At 37.1% G+C, this 18,274-nt stretch overlaps 5 protein-coding genes across 5 annotated transcripts; all 5 read right to left on the bottom strand.

Moving 5' to 3' along the window:
* Positions 1–13: 13 nt before the first annotated feature.
* On the bottom strand, positions 14–1,669 carry J7337_011161 (uncharacterized protein; the record flags this gene model as incomplete). The annotated part of the gene is made up of 1 exon (XM_044828711.1): positions 14–1,669. One exon carries the CDS (start codon positions 1,667–1,669, stop codon positions 14–16), a length of 1,656 nt encoding a protein of 551 aa, XP_044677265.1.
* Positions 1,670–2,284: 615 nt separating this feature from the next.
* On the bottom strand, positions 2,285–3,349 carry J7337_011160 (uncharacterized protein; the record flags this gene model as incomplete). The annotated part of the gene is made up of 4 exons (XM_044828710.1): positions 2,285–2,526; positions 2,576–2,910; positions 2,960–3,189; positions 3,245–3,349. The coding sequence occupies 4 exons, from the start codon at positions 3,347–3,349 to the stop codon at positions 2,285–2,287; spliced, it is 912 nt and encodes a 303-aa protein (XP_044677264.1).
* A 405-nt stretch (positions 3,350–3,754) lies between these two features.
* Positions 3,755–4,528, bottom strand: J7337_011159 (uncharacterized protein; the record flags this gene model as incomplete). The annotated part of the gene is made up of 1 exon (XM_044828709.1): positions 3,755–4,528. One exon carries the CDS (start codon positions 4,526–4,528, stop codon positions 3,755–3,757), a length of 774 nt encoding a protein of 257 aa, XP_044677263.1.
* Positions 4,529–5,169: 641 nt separating this feature from the next.
* On the bottom strand, positions 5,170–8,658 carry J7337_011158 (uncharacterized protein; the record flags this gene model as incomplete). Its single annotated transcript, XM_044828708.1, has 2 exons — positions 5,170–7,577; positions 7,626–8,658. 2 exons carry the CDS (start codon positions 8,656–8,658, stop codon positions 5,170–5,172), a joined length of 3,441 nt encoding a protein of 1,146 aa, XP_044677262.1.
* Positions 8,659–9,520: 862 nt separating this feature from the next.
* Positions 9,521–10,854, bottom strand: J7337_011157 (uncharacterized protein; the record flags this gene model as incomplete). The annotated part of the gene is made up of 3 exons (XM_044828707.1): positions 9,521–10,691; positions 10,751–10,788; positions 10,852–10,854. 3 exons carry the CDS (start codon positions 10,852–10,854, stop codon positions 9,521–9,523), a joined length of 1,212 nt encoding a protein of 403 aa, XP_044677261.1.
* Positions 10,855–18,274: the final 7,420 nt, after the last annotated feature.

Genomic DNA, 18,274 nt, shown 5'->3' with positions numbered 1-18,274 from the left:
CGACGAGAAGGTCTTATAGTAACAACACAGGAGCGCCCATTATCTCAAAGCACGCTGCCATGTCCCACTCTACACCAAGTTGTCCCCTTCTTCTCCAAACACACTCCATAATCCCCAGCGCATCTCCTACCCGTCCGAAACACCGCAGTGACCCAGATGCCGCTACCAGATCCCTGAATCCTTTCTCCTGGCTTACAGTAGCGACGCACCCAGCCACGCAAAACGGCCACACAGCGCTGCGTAGAATCGCAGGGTCATCAAGCTCTTGAAGCAGACGGAGAACTGCACTTGCACCCTCGCGGACACTTGGGTTGTCTGGTTGCCACCCGAGCGTCGCTATGGAGAGGTATATGTGCGCGGCGTGGGCCCAGATGCGAGTTGCTGTGGCTTGCTTGACGAGGTGTTTGGGGTCGCTGGATCGATAAAAGCTCTGAATGATGTGCTGAGGCTGTGTCTCCTGAGTGCTGCATCGCTCATCAAGGCTTCTCAGGCCATCTCGAAGTATCCCCTCTATATACTCTTTCTTCTCGATGAGGGGTTCGTCGTGCAGGTTGCCATTTCTCTGTTCCTCCTGCTTCCAAACATAGAGCGCCGCCGTCTCAGCGATGGCGATAAGTGTCCAGCCCTCGCAGCCCACGTATTCCTCCATACCTAACAGACCATCTGTTGCCGTATGTCCGTAATCTTGAGATAGCAGATCAGGGTAGTATTTCCGTAGCCGAGGTACTGTCTGTAAAGAAGTAGAGGACACGACATCCGCCCAGAGTAATATGGCAAAGTAAAAGCGGAGGGCAGCTTGTTCCGTGTTCCAGACGGGGCGCTGGTTTGCGAGAGGTGCCCATGTTGGTTTCTCTAGCTGAGCCATGATCTTCATCATGTGGACTCTGTCGTTGGCCTTATTGGCTTCAAGAATATCCTCGAATATAGATATTGCAGCGGCCAAATGCATACTCGATTCGTTCGTCTTTGCCATGGCCATTTCGAGAAACATCTGTTGCGCGATACTCTGCATGGCACGGGCCCTCTGCATCAACGATATGGATTCCAGCTGATTCATTGCCAGAACCTCCGTCTGCAAGTTCTTGATGGCATCGCCTGCATATCCTTCAAGCTGAGTCCAGATATTCTGTCTACATACGTGGTACTCGCTCATGTTTTCGCTTGATAAGACGAGAGTGACGAAATACGTGCTGAGGCTCATTGCCGCGTGGAACATTGTCTTGTTATGCCGTAGGATGTCCAACACCCACGCTCGTCCTCCTTGTATCATCGAAGGAGCGTAGAAAGGGAAAAGAAAGGGGAAAGCCTGATCCATGTAGATCATGGTAAAGTCCACGTCTAGTTCCTGAAAGGCATCGACAGCAGGGATTCCTTCAAACTTCCAAACCGGGGGGTCATCGTGCTCGTTGTATCTGTCTGCACTCGCCGCCTTGGCTGTACCTCCAATGTTGAGAACCTGGACGTATTGTCGCTCTTTACCCTGCTTCACCTGCGCCTTGAGCCGCCGCGTCATCTCATCCTGCTTTGCGCCGCCATCCATCCAGTCCGGTCGATCCGGGCTATAGTGGCACTGGATGTTTAGTGCTGAGCACGTTTGGCATGCCGGTCGCCCCTGGTCACACCTCTTGCGCCGAAGACGACATGTCCAGCAGCTGTTGATCCGTGCCATTGCTGTATACCTAGAGCCTGCGGGATTATTCCTTCAGTTTCGGTTGCTGTGCGTTGGTTGAGAAGTGGAATTCGACCAAGTGACGTACGCTAAGGTTACTGGATGAAGTCGAAAATGGCGACCGCGCGATTTCCTAAAAGAGTATGGTGGTATTGAGCTTTGTTGTCCAGCGGAGCATTTGATCTGCTCTCCACTTGAAATGCCATGTTGAAAGTAACGGTGAAATGTGATATTAAGGGATGATAGTATTGGTGAACACGTTCTCAAAGTAAGCCTATGCGGGTACCATAAATATAATTCTTTTCTAGTTCAGATCATGTGATCTGAGCGCTTTTATGCTTCAAAGATCCAACTGCGCTTTGACCACTTTACTTGATATGGACAGTGCATGAGCCATTCAGAGGAATCCTGCCAAGTTTGGAATTGAATATAACCACAGTGCAGTAGGAGGAAGTATCTAAGGCTACATGAGACCCCAGCACATGATCTTCTGGAGTCTAGCGAAAGGCGCATCATAATAGCACTCAAAAGAGACGTTCTCAATCCAACTGCTATGAAGATCCAGCAACATAGCTCATCCCCAATGTCTGATACATAGGTCCAAGATCGAGTGCATCACTGCCACAATCCCAGTACATCCTCCACCTTCAACGGCTGGATATCTGGGAACGCCTTGTTCAGAGCCTTGTCCGTCGGCAGATCATACTTTCCCTCGAGTACATAGAGGCCCCAGAGTGACATAAGACCTTCTAGCACCTTCTGAGGAAGATCGGCCGCGTTTTTGTTGAAAGGAAGTTCAGTAACCTCTCCCTTCTCTAGCTTCTCGGCAGGATCATACGCGACATCGAACTTGGAGCCTATCTTCTTGTCAGCTTTGAAACCAGTGCTCCTATGTCCCTATCTTACCTATAGCATCCTCTGCCTGCTTCAGGAACTTATTCCACGTCGTCTTTTCGCCGTAGCAATACATCAATTCCTCCCACTGGGGCAGATCCAAAGCTGCAACCACAAACTTGGCGACGTCGAAGGTATACGTGAACGTCATCGGTTCATTTCCCGTCCCAGGAATTCCGGCCTTTTTGTTCGCGATATCAATAGCCCAAGCAACCCTCTGCATATATGATTTCAACGTCGGCGGACCGTAATAGTCAAGAAAGAACCCGTTGTCGAAACGAGTCCACTCAAGGTTTGTCTTGCGGAGTTCGACTAAAGTGCGGCCTCGCGCTTGGCCGACTGGCGTTCTAGCTTATGTCAACATCATGGCACAGGAACTGGAAGGAGAAAACTTACGTCTCGGCATATTCGATACCCCATGCGCTTGCGATAAACCGTTTCGGAGTGTTGGCTTTGGCTGTCGCTTTCACGAGGTTACTCTCTGCCTCGGAGGAAGCTGGATCAAAGACACGCAGGGCCGAGATGACAGTGTGAACATTATTGTCGTCGAGGGCCTTTGCCATTGCGTCGACATCACTGTAATATAAGGTGACAAAAGTATCGGTCGCCTGAGGTGTATTTGGGATCTATATGCGCTTAGACGATTGTGTATGGGTTAGTAGTTAACGCTGGATATCTTACCTTGCGAGTTAGAATAATCATCTTATGGTGAAGGCTTGGGCGAAGTGTGTCGACAATAGCGCCCCCTATGCCACCGGTTCCTCCAGCTACAGCAACAACGACCATTTTCAGTTTCTAGGGAGGAACGCAAGAGAACTTGTCTTTGCACTACTGTGTATGGCGTATGTGGAACTGTCTTTGACTGAAATGCTGATACGGCCTTCTAAACAAGTAGCCTGGGACTAGCAGGCTTTATACCCATTAGTTCAACCAGTCTGGGCCGATAATTCCTAACCTTGAACACTTGTTACCGCATGCCATGGACCAATAGCTTCTACGTCGGTGTCCGAGACGATCCGTAGATAAATATCCTTACATCGCTAGGCTTTCAGCCAGAAAGCGCGCGTTTTCCTAATCGGGCAGCGCGCGGGGTTCAAGAGTAATCAAAACGGAGTCTTAAATTGATCGGCTTCCACAAAACAAGCAACAGACCCAGCAAAGCCCTTGATGAATGTTAACACGGCATCTGCCCTAAAATGTGACTACCGAAGGTCCCGGAATGATGTACTTCGCATCACTCCACTCATCTACAAAAACATTGTGCAGCAGCCCCGCGTCCTTAGAAGAGTAAAGATCAGTCGCAAACACGCCGTCAGGCTTTGCAGTGCCATCCCCCTTCACAATCAGATTGATACATTGAGGATACATTTGAGTTGACCCCTCTGCACCTCCCGCGTGGAGGGCGATGATCTCATGCCTCAGGACATAGCTTCCTGGTGCCAGCTTAGCCGGGATTGTGATGTTCCATGAGAAGTCCTCATCGCGAAGTTTGTTATTTGCCCAATACCCCGGCTGTCCAGGGACAGTTCCCCTCGTCAACTGCCCCAACTCATCGATCTTGAAGAACTTCAGCTTAGTCTTGTCAACCGTTGTGCAATCGTCATTCGGACAGCGCGCCATGTAATCCAGGACAGGTCCCCAGTGCGCTTGAGGCCAGTCCGACCAGCGAACCGTAATGGTCGCACCAGCGTTGACATCCGCTGTCAGAAGCCCATTGGTTGCGTTGAGGTGGCAGATGATGTCTGGAGACGCCAGTGCGCTCGCGGTGGAGGTGACAAAGCCGTTGTCTTTTGCGCCGTTCGTCCAACTGATGCTCTCTGGCTGAGTTACATATGGGACTTTAGTGGGATCGTGGCCGTAGTAGCTTTTGCCGTTGATGAGAACCTCGGATACATGGCCATGAGCCGAAACCTTGCATGCGAAAAGAGCACTGAGAGCTGCGAAGCAAACTGCCATGGACAACATTTTGTGTTGATCTTCTGGAATAGCAGTAAGCTAATTCGTGAGAGCCGAAACAAACTGGTCAAGTTGTTTTTCCTTGTTGCTATCAGTGGACGGCTCTCTTAAATAGCCCTTTGGTGGCTATTAGCCATAATAGGCAAAATGGCCAGCAACTGACTGTTTCATTCGGTCCACTAGGTTCCGTATAACTCTTTTTGAAGCAAAATGATTCCTCTTTTGGTGAGTTCCCCTCCCAAGAGACCATTTTAAGAAAAAATGGTAGTATCAAGAGAGGTATTAACAACTGTTGTCTAGCAAGATGGTTGGGTGGCATTCTCTGGACCCTACAGTATGCCTATTGTTTTCCGAACTAACATCTCTAAGGAACAGTCTTTGCCGTTCAAAGATGATGACAACATTTGCACCATCTCAAGATGTTATTATTGCCGTGAACACGGCTTTTGCAATACCATAATCTTCCCTCTTTATTTGCTATGGTATTTGTCTCGCAACCACAGCAGCTAGGATGATAAGTGATGGTCCCAGCTGGAACGATTAGCGAATAATGAAAGCCAATCTATGATCGACTGCTGCTCTACAAATCCCGAGCATTTATTGAAAGCAATTGCGCAAACTCCCATATTCGTAACGCCCTGGAGAGCTAATTACATTTCATCAACAATTTCCCAGCCGTCTGACTCTGCTGGAACGCCAATCTCCTCTAAGCTATCATAGCAGTACTGCAGCCACTTTATTGATAGCTGCCGACTAGGATGGTCCTCCGATAGTACAATCTTTCGAACTGAAACCACATGTTCAAGCAGTTCAACTGCCTCTTTTGTTTGCCCATTCTTTTGGTAACACACTCCAAGTGCGTGTTCTGATGAAAGCCGTTCAGGATGGTCCTCTGACAGTACAGCCGTCTTGACTGTAACCACATGCTCAAGCAGTTCGATTGCCGCTTTTGTTTGACCGTTCTGTTGGTATGTTATTCCAAGTGCAAGTTCTGATGACAGCCGATCAGGATTGTCCCCTGACAGTACACCTGCGCGGACCGCAACCACGTGTTCAAGCAGTTCAATTGCCTCTTTTGCTTGCCCATTCTCTTGGTATACTACCCCAAGTTCATGTTCTGATGCCAGCCGATAGGGGTGATTCTCTGGCAATGTCTCTGCATGAACTGCAACCACATGTTCAAGCATTTCAATTGCCTCTTTTATTCTTCCGTCAACTCTATATGCGCGTGCAAGCTGTTGTTCTGATGCCAGCCGATAGGGATGATTCTCTGGCAATGTCTCTCCATGAACTGCAACCACATGCTCAAGCATTTCAATTGCCTCTTTTATTCTTCCGTCAACTCTATATGCGCGTCCAAGCTGTTGTTGTGATGCCAGTCGATCCGAGTCATTCTCTGCTAAGTTTGCTCTCATTGCAACCACATGCTCAAGCATTTCAATTGCTTGTTTAGTCTGCCTGCTACTCATATACTCTGCTGCAAGCTGTTGTTGTGATGCCAGTCGATCCGGGTCATTCTCTGCTAAGTTTGCTCTCATTGCAACCACATGTTCAAGCAGTCCAGTTGCCTGTTTTGTTTGCCCGTTAAATCTATATGCCGTTGCAAGACGATGCTCTCCTGTCAGTCGGTCACTGTCATTCTCTGCCAAAGTTGCCCTGCCGATCTCAACCACAGACTCAAGGATATGCACTGCCTGTTTTGTCCGTCCGTCAATGAGCAAGCATCGGCCAACCTTATCTCCGAGTAGGCATCTGTCTCCAGGACTGGCATCATCTGTGCTTGTTAGGAGTCTAAGTGCATGTGGCATATACTGTCGCCATAGCTCACGATCCTCCCAGTTGTTGTATGGGAAAGTCTCAGCAATATGTGCGAATGCCATCTGTCGTGTTCCTGCCTCAAGTCCCTCTCCTTCATTCCATCTTTTTATGGCAAGGTGAACGAGACTATGCATGTCAAACGTCTCTCCATCTTCTCGTTTACTCAAGAAGCTGTATCCGCAAAGCGTACCAATAGCACGAGTCATCTTTTGATCTGAGCCAAGGGGCGGTAATAAGGCACGAGGTATAGCCTTTGGTTCAAGATAGGCCGTGATTGATAGAAGTGTTGCGGCGTCTTCGTGGAGAGCGCGGATTTGTTTGAAGGACACAATCCAGGTGGTAGCAACCGCGCCTTGGGAAGAGTCGTAGTGAGTTTTATCACGGAACCCACAACTGAGCAGTTCCACCATATCCTGATTGGTATTTTGGAGGAGGTTGAGATATTCGTTGACTGAGATCTCATTAACTTTCATATATGCTGAAGCTTGGGTGATAGCAAGAGGTAGATAGGCAAGCTTATGTAGGAGCTTGTCGATAAGAACAGTGTCCTCCATCTGGCCCTTTTCAATCAATGAACTCTTTAAGAGGGCCTTCGCATCCTCATCATCCATTTCTGATAGCTTAACGACATTATTCTGCGCCACGCTAACAGCAACCTCACGAGATCGGGTTGTGTACAAAATGCAACCGTGCTCGCAGTCTGGTATGAACTCGTCGATGCCTCCCGGGGCCTCGGCCGTTCCGTACAGAGTCTCGATGTTATCTGCATTATCGATGATAAGAAACCAATTGCCGGCTTTTTCTGAGCTTAGAAACTTCCTAAAAGTTTCCTTGGCGTTCTCGTCATTTGTCTGCTCGATGCCAAACTCGCTGATCATCTTGGTACAGGCTTGTTCGAAACTCGCCATGCTCAACGCGGGCATCCATATGACAGAGTAGCTACGGTCTGCCTGTTCTTCTTTCTTCACAAGATGTGCAAGCTGAAGAGCAATTTGTGTCTTACCAACGCCGCCCAAACCGACCAAAGCGACTCGCTGGCCATTGGGGTCAGTGAAGAGAAGTTTTTGAAGCTCAGCGATTGTTCCCTCGCGACCAGTAAAGTTCTTATTCCTCGGCAGCGGTAGGTAGTGACTCTTAGATTCTGTCGTGGGCTCTTCGGCGAGCCTTTTTCTCTGCTCAATATATTCTCGGTCTGCTAATGAGCAGCGTCTCTTGAGGTTTGCAGTCAGATACGCGACATCTTGAAACACAATTAATTCCATTCCATCAAACGCTAACTGCTACGAACCTTGAGTAATTGACGGGGTCCAAAAGCCCAGAAAAGCCTTCGCGCAAGCTGCAGCTGTGGCTGCTGCATACCGTTGCCAAACCTTGTTTTTGTGACTATCAGCATAATCACAACCGCCCTTGATAATAATACAGGGGAAGCTATCCCAAACGCCAGCGCCTTCCATCTCAAAGGCAATAACGTCTTCTGTTGAGGCTATGCGGTCACGATCTTCGCCTGACTTCATAACTGTATCTGCAGAAGCCATCAAACCAAAATGGACAGCAGGTTTTGGATGAATATCTGTAGTCGACAGTCGGTTTCTCTTGACTAGGGCGCCTGTGCATCTAGCCTGCTCACATGACCTCCGATCATCCGCGTGGCGGTAGGTAGCCTCAAAGAGCATATCTTCGATAGATCCAGGATACTCAGCGTGAAGCTCCGGATCCTGACGGAGAATATCTAGAAAGCTTTCGATCTTAGCGCTTAATTGGCGGCGGTGTCGGATACCTTGCAGCTTTGTTAAGATTCCCCGGATCTCCAGGTTGGGTCTGCCAGGGACATCCAGTAACGTATCCTTACGGACCAGGCACTCGGGAAACTGTCGGCCAAAATCATACTGGATGACCCCGTTGCTGATGATGACATCGCCCAGGATGATCTCGTCCTTGGTAGGGCTGAACGGAACGACACCACAGATACCGACCACCAGAGCAAGCTTGATGCTTGGAAAGCTTTTCCCGCAGTTGGCAGCGACAGTAGCGGCATTGACTTTGCCCATTCCCGGCATATGTGCGAGGACAACGTTGAAACGGCCGATCACCCCCGTTGAGTATGCATTAGGGTCGCCTGGCTCCTTATCAAAAGGCGGACCGTCATCTTCCCAGTGACGATCGAACAAGGCTTCGATAGCATCTGCTTCGAGGGTCAATGCACAAATAATAGCTATCTCAAAGCCGCGGCGGTCGCTGGGGCGAAGCGGGTAGGAGTTGGTAGAGCTAGCGTGTGTATCTGAGGTGTTGACAGAGGCCGTAGCATCGTCTGGGGAGTTCATTTTGGAACGTCGTCGACTAGGCTAGACTGCCTAGTCGGCGATGCGCAGAGAGACGCTCTGTTTTGCCCTCTTGGCAAGCAGGATTCGGCGATCAGCCCTCGGTCAGCCACGGTGATATCTGATGCTTCAAGGAGGCAACAGAGCCAGTATAATAGCAGGAAAAGAGCGCTGATAGCTGCTAGGTCCTTTTCTGATGCATCGAAGTCTGTCTGTTGTGTTGCAAGAGAGGAATCCGGTTGAAAATGATGGAGCGGGGTAATTTTCAGCTCTGTCTGTTGGTTGTGCACTTTTGCAGGCAACAGTCTCATGATCCTTGCAGAATAACCAATACTCGTGATTTGCATCCAATCATCGCAAAGGTGGCGCCCTACCAGTCAGACTTTGGTCTGATACAGTATCTGGGTTCTCGTGATCCGAGCGAAAACAAAGCATGTGCGCGAAATTGTCAGGACTTGAAATGTTATTGGATCAGCGATATGTAGGATACAAAAGGCACAGGGAAGCTCGGGTGTTAATGATTCAAGTTGACTGTGAGTAATTTAAGGTGCAGGTAACGAGTTACATGAGATTTGCGCTTTTATGCAAGTTGTTCCTAGCATGCTAGGCCCGGCCCGGTCCGTTGACGGATGGCCAACGATGAACCAAGGATGCTTCTCGGTGCAAGATTTATAATCAACAGGCAGAACCATTCAATTCGGTTTCGAAAGCCTTGGGTAATATGCCTTGTGTATCAGACCATAGGAGATCTTCTCTTCCATATTTGTATGCCACTTACTGATCAGACAAGAGATGGTTTACCATCGTATAGATATCTTTCTATGTATTTTTATCTATTCTCCCTGCACAGTATTATACACAAATATTAAAGATCAAAACGCCAACGCTTGCTGTTTTCCTTGACAAACCATCTCGTCATAAAAGCACCTTCTTCCGCCCACTCCGCAACATCCCTCCCAAACCTTTGTTCCACCTCCTCCAAGAACGATTTAAAATCCAACGCCTGTACAGGGTTCTGTTCATAAGGATCCTTCGTCAAGTCCGCCAGTTTCCAAGCCACGTGTTCTATTATCGGCACAACAAGATGACGCTCTGGATACCGACCATCTCGGATGCTAAGCATAGCGCGCCCAGGATTGGTGATGGTGAACTGCCATTGTCCATCGCCTGTAGCCAAAGGCCGTAGGAGCGATTGTCCTTCGTAATTCCGTATTAGGTCCTGGGCTGCTTGTCGGCTTGTTTTGCTGAGGGAGCCTGTTTCGAGAAGGATGTCTAAAATTGTGGGGAGGATTTGAGTTGCGTGCACGCCTTCATCCACGTCGAAGGCTGGGAGTTGCGGGTGGGAGAGAACGAGGGGGACATGCTCAACACCGACATTGGGGTTGTAATATGGCGAGGCGATATCATTCTCTGGGAGAGATACACCGTGGTCGCCTTGAAAGATGACCAGGGTTTCGTTGGCAACTCCTTGCTTGTCCAAGATATCGAGCACCTTTCGAATCCATCTGTCTTCGTAACCGATTGTGTTGATATATCTTGACATCATATCGAGGTGGCCGCCGTTGGCTAGAGGTGTATACTTTTCTCTCTTGGGCATGTGAAACCGATGATGGCTGGTCGATGTAATATGGCTCAAAAATACGCGGTTGTTCTCTTTGTTGGCGTTTTCGAAGACATCGGTAATATAGTCCTCCAGCGGATCTTCCTCAAAAGCAAAGTCATTAATGTTCTCCAACGTGACCGCTCCATGCCTCGCGTTAGCACTGCGAAGATATTCCTGGCCAATTATCCCCTCATCCGGGAATCCCATCGCAGACATCAAAGCACCATGACTATCATAGTTGAGTTTCGCAGCTTGGAAAAAGTAAGACTTCCACTTGTCCTTCTGACTAGCTTCCTTTGTACGGGCTTGTTTCTCCTCTGCTTTGTTGAGTGCGTTGAAGATATGCGGCAGGCAAGGTTGGTAGATATGATGGCTGTAATCGAGGTTGAAATCTGCTGCTAGAGGGGATAAACCGCAGATTGAACCTGTTAGGCTTTTTAGGGTGTATGTTCCTGATGTATGTGCGTTGGTGAAGCGAATCCCTCCTCGTACCGGTTTACTGGCGTGCTCGAAACCGTCTGAATAATCGCCTGTAATGTAGTTTGCTGTTGGTGTTAAGTTGGCAAGCTTCTCCTGAACTTCTAGTGGCAGACCATGCGGAAAGGTCTCAGCAAAGCGATTCCAGACTAGTCCATCTTTTTTGATAGGAAATACATCGTGTCGGGTACTTTCCAGGAAGAATAGAACTACATGTCGGATGTTGAGTTTTTCCAACTTCCCTTGGACAGAATCTCGTAAGGGCTTGTCTCGATTTGACACTCTTATAGGTGTGGCACGTATAGTAGAGGGGCATATATAAGGGTTAAAAGAGCCTTAATTTCTCTTGTATAATAGGGGAAGCTATACTATATATATATAAAAGGAGCGCTAATCCTTATTAAGTAAGCTAGATTAATTAGGGCTACCTTATCTTTTAATATACCCCCTAGTTAAAGCTATAATATTTAAAAAGGGCTTTAAGTAATTATATTATATATAGTAAAATATAAAGTAAATATTAAAAGTACTATTATAGTATTTAGTAGTAGAAAATAATTATAGAAACCCTTTTAGCCTTTAAATTACTTTTAAAAAAGTATAAATACTCCCTTTTTATCTTATAAAGTAAGACCTTTTTTCTTTATTTTTTTATTAAAATAGTAAGTTATTTCTTAATATAATTTTTAAGTATTCTAACCCTTATTCCCTAATACCTTTTTTAGCCTATAACCCCTTTTTCTATATTCCTTTTTATTATATAATACCCTTTCTTATACTTTATATTTAACTTAATTAATATTAAGTAAAAACCTATAATAGCTTTTAAGCCCTTTATAGGGATAAGTTATTTACTATAGCTATAGTATTAGCTAGTAAAAGGAGTAAGCCTACTTAGCTTAAAGGTAAATACTTTACTTTACTTTTTCTTTCCTTTACTATTTTTATCCTTTACTTTAGCTATACTTAAGAAAAAGAAGCTTATTTATTATTATATTAAATAATAGGTTTAAGTAAGCTTATCTTTTCCCTTTACTTTTTAATATACTTTAACTTATATAAAATAATCTTTATAAAACTAATTATTTAAGTTAAAAAGAAAATAGTCTTTCTTTTTATAATTATAATAACTATTTAGAGATTATTAAATCTAATCTATCTCTTATTATAGTTTTTACTAATAACTATTATAAGCTTTTTTACCTTAATTATATTTACTTTTATATTATTAATAAAAGTAAACTTAAGTATTATAAAGTTAATCTAGATTATTATATAAAATACTATACCTTTTATAAAAGTAATAGTTATATTTATAATCTTATATATATACCTTATAATAATTAATTTTAGTAGCTAGCTAACTTTAAAATAGTCTTAATATAATTAAACTTTTTATATATATTTTAAAGAAAAATCTTTAAAATAATAAAAAAACTATAAGTTTTATACTATATATTTTTATTACTTTTATACTTAACTAACTTTTATTATAAGTAATCTCTAATACTTATATTATATTATATTTTATTTTAGATTCTTTATATAATAAAGATACTATAGGATTCTTTTTTACTTATAACTAGGCTAGAAAGCCCCTTTATATAATTAGTAAAGTATTAGCTTAAGAGTTAGAGTAAAGTTTAGCTAAAGCTAATATTAATACTTAGCCTTAAGGTAAGTCTTTAGCTAATTAAAAAGAAGCTACTTATAAGCTTATTTATATATTTAGTACTTTACTTTAAGCTTAAGTAATATAAGTTATAGCTATTATTTTTAAGTTTTACTTATTACTTTATTTAAGCTTTTAAAACCTAGTAAGTACTAGTAATTCCTAGGTAATAAAGTATAATAATACTATAAGGTAGTAATATAGTATATAATTTAAGTTTTACTATATAAATAAAAGAAATTATATTTACCTATTTATTATTATATTTAATTTTTTATAACCTTAATTCTTATTATATTTAGAAAGGCTTTAAAGTACTTAAAGTATTACTTTAATAGGGCTTTTATAAGTCTATTTATAGGTATATCCTTTATAAAAAGATAGGTAATCTTAAATAATCCTTTTTAATATTCTTATTTTAGCTAAAGGTTATAGATATTAATATAATATAGATAAGTATCTATTTATATACTTTTTAGTATAACTAAATATATAGTTTATTAATTATTATAATATATATTTTAAAGGGCTTTTAGATTAAAGTATATTTCCTTAAAAAGGTATTTAAAAGCTATTAATTCCTTAGCTATTTATATTAAAGAGAGTAGCTTTACTTTTATTATAGAAATAGTAACTGTAGCTTAGTAAGAAGCCTTTTAAATAATTAGTCCTTTAAAGAGAGTAATTAAATAGCCTTATAAAGACCTTTTTATACTTTTATTATCTATAAAAGATATATTACTAGCTATTTATAGTACTTAAAGCTTATTACTATCTCTATATTAAAGCGTAAATTGCTTTATAAGATATAAGTAATATAGCATTTAGTTAGTAGCTCTATAGTACTTTTTTAAAGGGTTTATAAGGTATCTTAATAAGAGGGAAGCTATAAAAGCTATATTAGGGTATATTATAATTACTATATAAAGAATTAATTTAATCTTTTTTTAATATAAAAGTACCTTTCCTTTAATAGCTTAGCTTAGGTTTTAATAAAAAAGGGTAATTAGGATTAGTATTAAAGGTTAAAAGACCTTATTATATACTTTAAATTATATATAGATCTTCTTAATATAGAAATTATAATTAAGGTAGATTTTCTATACTTAGTAATTATAAACTATCCTTATACTAAAAAACTACTTTATATTACCTTTTTTACTAAGCTTAAATCTCTTTTTAAGGCTATTTACTATAAGTAAAGCTTATAATAAAGTATCTTTATAATATAAGATAAGAATATTATTTATAAAGAAAACTAGGAAAATATCTTACTTTATAAAGTAATAGAAGCAAGGCTCTTTTTTACTAGCTTTAAGACCTAGTTTTTTAAGTACTACTATAAAGGTCTTAAATTATAATTAAGGTAAGTCCCTAAGGCTATATAGTATATAATTAAGCTTTATATATATTCTAGTAACTTTAAATCCTAGAGGAAGCTTATATATAACTAGTATACTATACTTACTATATTTAGTATTAATAAAAGTATTTATTATATTTAGTTATATAATTTCTAGGTTAAATTAGGTAGCTAGGGCTATAATTAAGTAAAAAAAGTATACTATAAAGGTAGCTATATATATATTTTTTATTATAATTATAGGTTATAAATTACTTTTTATATAAATATATATTTTATATTTCTTAAAGTAACTATTTTTATTAAATTTATAAGTATAAACTTACTTTAAAGGTAGTATTTTTAACTAAGCTATTAATTATTAAATCTGCCTTTATATATACTTTAAGTATAGCTTATTAACTTTTACCTACTTTATTAGTTAAAATTAATTACTTAATATATAATTTTACTACTCTTTATATATTATTAATAGAGGCAAAAGTTTATCTTTATAGAAATTTCTTTTTAAGGTTTTTAGCTTTAATATAGTATAAATAGCTAATCTAAATACTTAGTATATATACTAATAGGTATATATTATATTTATAAAAAAGAAAAAGGCTATTTTAGTATTATTATTAGGCTTTTAAGTATCTTTATAGTAATTAGTTATAAAAAAGCTATAAAATACCTATTATAAGTATAAATAGGTAGTTAGACCTATAGTTACTATATTTTAATTATTTTATATTATAAATTACTATACTTAAGTTACTATTTTTAATTTTAAGTATATTATTATTTTAATCTAAGGTATAAGAGCTTTTTATAAAAGTAGTAGTAGTAGTATTATATTTTAGCTATTTTAATTATTATATATTACTAATTATAATACTTTATTAAGCTTTATTACTAAGTTTTATATTTACTATCTTTAATTATTACTTTAGTTATCTATTTTATTATTTTTAAACTATTAAAGAGATAATATAAGTATATCCTCTTTTTTATAGCTAGCTATAATAATTATATTACCTATTAGTATTTTTAGTAATTATAGTAATAACTTTAGGCTTTAAGATACTTTTTATATATTTTTAAAGGCTTCTAGCTTAATCTATAGTTATATACTTAGTAACTTACTTACTTTAGTTATTATAAAGCTTTTAAATATTATATAAGTATCTATAATATTTCTATTATCTCTTTTAGCTTTAGGCCTATTTAGCTTTAGTATTACTTTTAAGATCTAAAGTCTATTAATAATTTAAATTAGTATATACTAGTTTTAGTATTTATTAGCGCTTTTTATAAAAGTAACTATACTTTCTTTAGTTACTTTTACCTTTAAGTTTAGACTCTTAAAATATATAATTTAGATAAGTCTATTTAGTAAGTTAACCTTATTATTATCTTCTTTTAAGTTAAGGATTTATACTTTAAATACCCTTTTTAAGAGCTTTTTTATATACTTTTTCTCTAGTTAATAAAAGATATATTTATTAAACCTAATATTTTAAATAACTACTACTTTCTTAAGCTAAAGTATTTATATTTAGTATATATTATATACTATATAGCCTATTAAATACTTAATATAACCTCTAAGGCTTATTTTAAATACCTTTTTATATATCCTAGCTTCCCTATTTTAATTTAATAAATAAGTTTAATAGCTATAAGCTTATATATTACTCTAATTAAGTCTAAGGTCTACTATATACTCTTTTATCTATAATAGCGCTTTATACCTAAACCAATTTTATAATACTTTTATAGGAATTTGCTATCCTTTAATTACCTTTAGGCTTATATTAAGCAGGAAAGTAATAGTTTATATACTCTCTAACTATAAGAAATAAGGTAACTATACTTTATTAAGTATTATATTTAACTTTTCTAATACTTCCTTCCTTATTTATTCTACCTTACTATTAGGTTTTTTTATATAAAGTAATATAAGCTTTATATCTATACCTTTAAATTATACTTATTATAGGAAGTTAATATTACTTAATATATAAATTATAATAGGCTTATTATTATTATATATTTTATAAATAATTAGTCTAAACTAGCATTTTACCTAGTATTTAAATTAAAATAGTATATTAAAGATTACTAATTTTCTTTTACTTTTTAATAAGATAGTATATAGCTAGCTACTAAATTTATCTTTTATTACTAATAAGTAATTTAAGCTATTATACCCTATTTTATATTCTTAAAAGTCTTAATAAATCCTTTAAAAAAGTCTTAGGAAGTAATCTTTTAATAGGTAATAACTAATAACTTATATTATATATATTTAAGTATAGGTCTTATAGTTAATATATACTATTTTAATAATTTATATATTTTTTCCCTTATTTATAAGCTTTTTAAGTATTTTTTTTCCTAAGTGCCTTAATCTTATATACTATAAGGCACTACTACTATTATAGGCCTTCTTTTTATCTTTTAATAGTCTTCTTACTTTAAAAATAAAAAAATACATTATACTTACTTTATTATACTAGAAAACTACCTTATTACTAATTAGAATTATACTTTTAAGTATTAAGTAGTTAATAGATAAATAAGCTAAAATAGGCTTAAATTAAAGTATTAAAATATTATATTTATATTATAGTTATAGAAAGATTATACTTTTTAAAGGATTTCCTTATCTTAAAAAGTAATTAAACCCTAAATACTATACTTTTAATAATTATAAAAAAGCTTTTAATATAATATTTATATAGAATCTTTTAATAATAATAATATTATTTAAAGTAAGTAACTAGGTTTTTGCTTTTATTAAGCTATTTAAGATCTTTTAAATTACCTTAATCCCTTTTTTTAAAATTAAGAAGCTTATATTTCCTACTTTTATATAATTACTATTTATTAAGATAAAAGAACCTTTTTTAAATAAGGTAATTATATTTACTAAATAAGTAATACTATAGGTATTTAATAAGGTACTTTATATAAGTAAGTAAAGGGGTTTTTTATAAGTAATATAAAGCTATATATTATACTTAGCTTTAGCTAAAATATTAAGTAATAAAATAAAGTTTATTAGGTTACTAGAATAAGTAAATAAACTCTAGTTTCCTTAAACTTATAAGCTTCTTTTATTACTATTTTTTATAACTTTTAACTTAAGTTATTTTTAAAAAGGCTTATTAAGCTTCTTATAGATTTACTTAAGCTTACTATTAGAAGGTTTTTTAATATAATAAAAAGCTATACTAATAACTATATAGATAAGGAAAGTATATTCCTTAGCCTTTTACTAATAGTTATTTTACTTATAAAGGCAGTTATTATACTTTTTTAGCTTATCTATATAATTACTAAAGGTTATATAAACTAAATAGCTTTTACTAAATATATTTTTCTTAATAACTATATATAGCTTACTAGCTAGCTTTATAAAAGAGATTTCTTTATTAGTTTTTTCCTTTTTAAAGAGTATATTTTACTTAGTTTTTACTTATAAAAAGGCTATCTTTTTTTTAATTACTTTTAAAAAGCAATTAACTCCTAAGTTTCTTAAGATCTTAAAGATATAATAAAATCTAGCTTATATATAAGCTTCTTACTATTATAGTAACTACTATTTAAGGCTCTATTAAGCTTTAGAAGTATTATTAAAGACTTTAAGATATTTTTAAGTAATTTCCTTAATTATAGTTATTATACTTAATACTAGATCTTTTTTTAAGCCTTAAAGTAACTAGTAAATTATATAGCCCTTTAAGTAATCTTCTTTAACCTAAGTAAGTATAGAAAATAAAATACTAGAGTTAATACTTTCTATAATATAAGCTAGGATTTATAAGTATTTATTAATATATTACTTATATTATCTTTAAATATATTATAATCCTAGAAAGGATACTTTATAAAAGATCTTTAAATTAGTTATAGAAAGTTTAAAAAGTAGTTTTTCTTTAATTTTAGTAATAGTTACTTTAATTTTATACTTTATAAGCTTCCTTTTAATAAAAGTATTAAAGTCTTTAACTAGAGGTTCTTATAGCTTATTAAAAGCCTTATTAGTATACTTAGGGTTAATTTATAGCTATACTTTATATATTTTAGCCTATAATTTAATTTCCTAAATTTATAAAATTTAATTATCTAGATTATAAAAGATTATATTAATAGAAATATATAAAGCACTTTACTTATTAATAGTTATACTTTATAAGCTTAGTAATCCTTTTAAAGATATTAATTTTATAAAATAAAATAAATAAATATATATTAAGTAATATAATAAAGTTACTAAATCTTATACCTACCTAGGCTTATAACTGTAATATATATAGCAGAGAGGTATATATAAGGGTTAAAAGAGCCTTAATTTCTCTTATATAATAGGGGAAGCTATGCTATATATATATAAGAGGAGTGCTGATCCTTGTTAGGTAAGCTAGACTAATCAGGGCTACCCTATCTTTTAATAATAGGGTCTGACTTGGCGCTGTAGTGCGGTTGCTCGAGATACCAATCTTTAAACCCGTCGAGA

The sequence above is a fragment of the Fusarium musae genome, chromosome 8 (assembly GCF_019915245.1).
Source record: "Fusarium musae strain F31 chromosome 8, whole genome shotgun sequence".
Classification (NCBI taxonomy): domain Eukaryota; kingdom Fungi; phylum Ascomycota; class Sordariomycetes; order Hypocreales; family Nectriaceae; genus Fusarium; species Fusarium musae.
The sequence above is the reverse complement of the archived record's forward strand: the minus strand, read 5'-3'. Positions and strand labels throughout refer to the sequence as shown.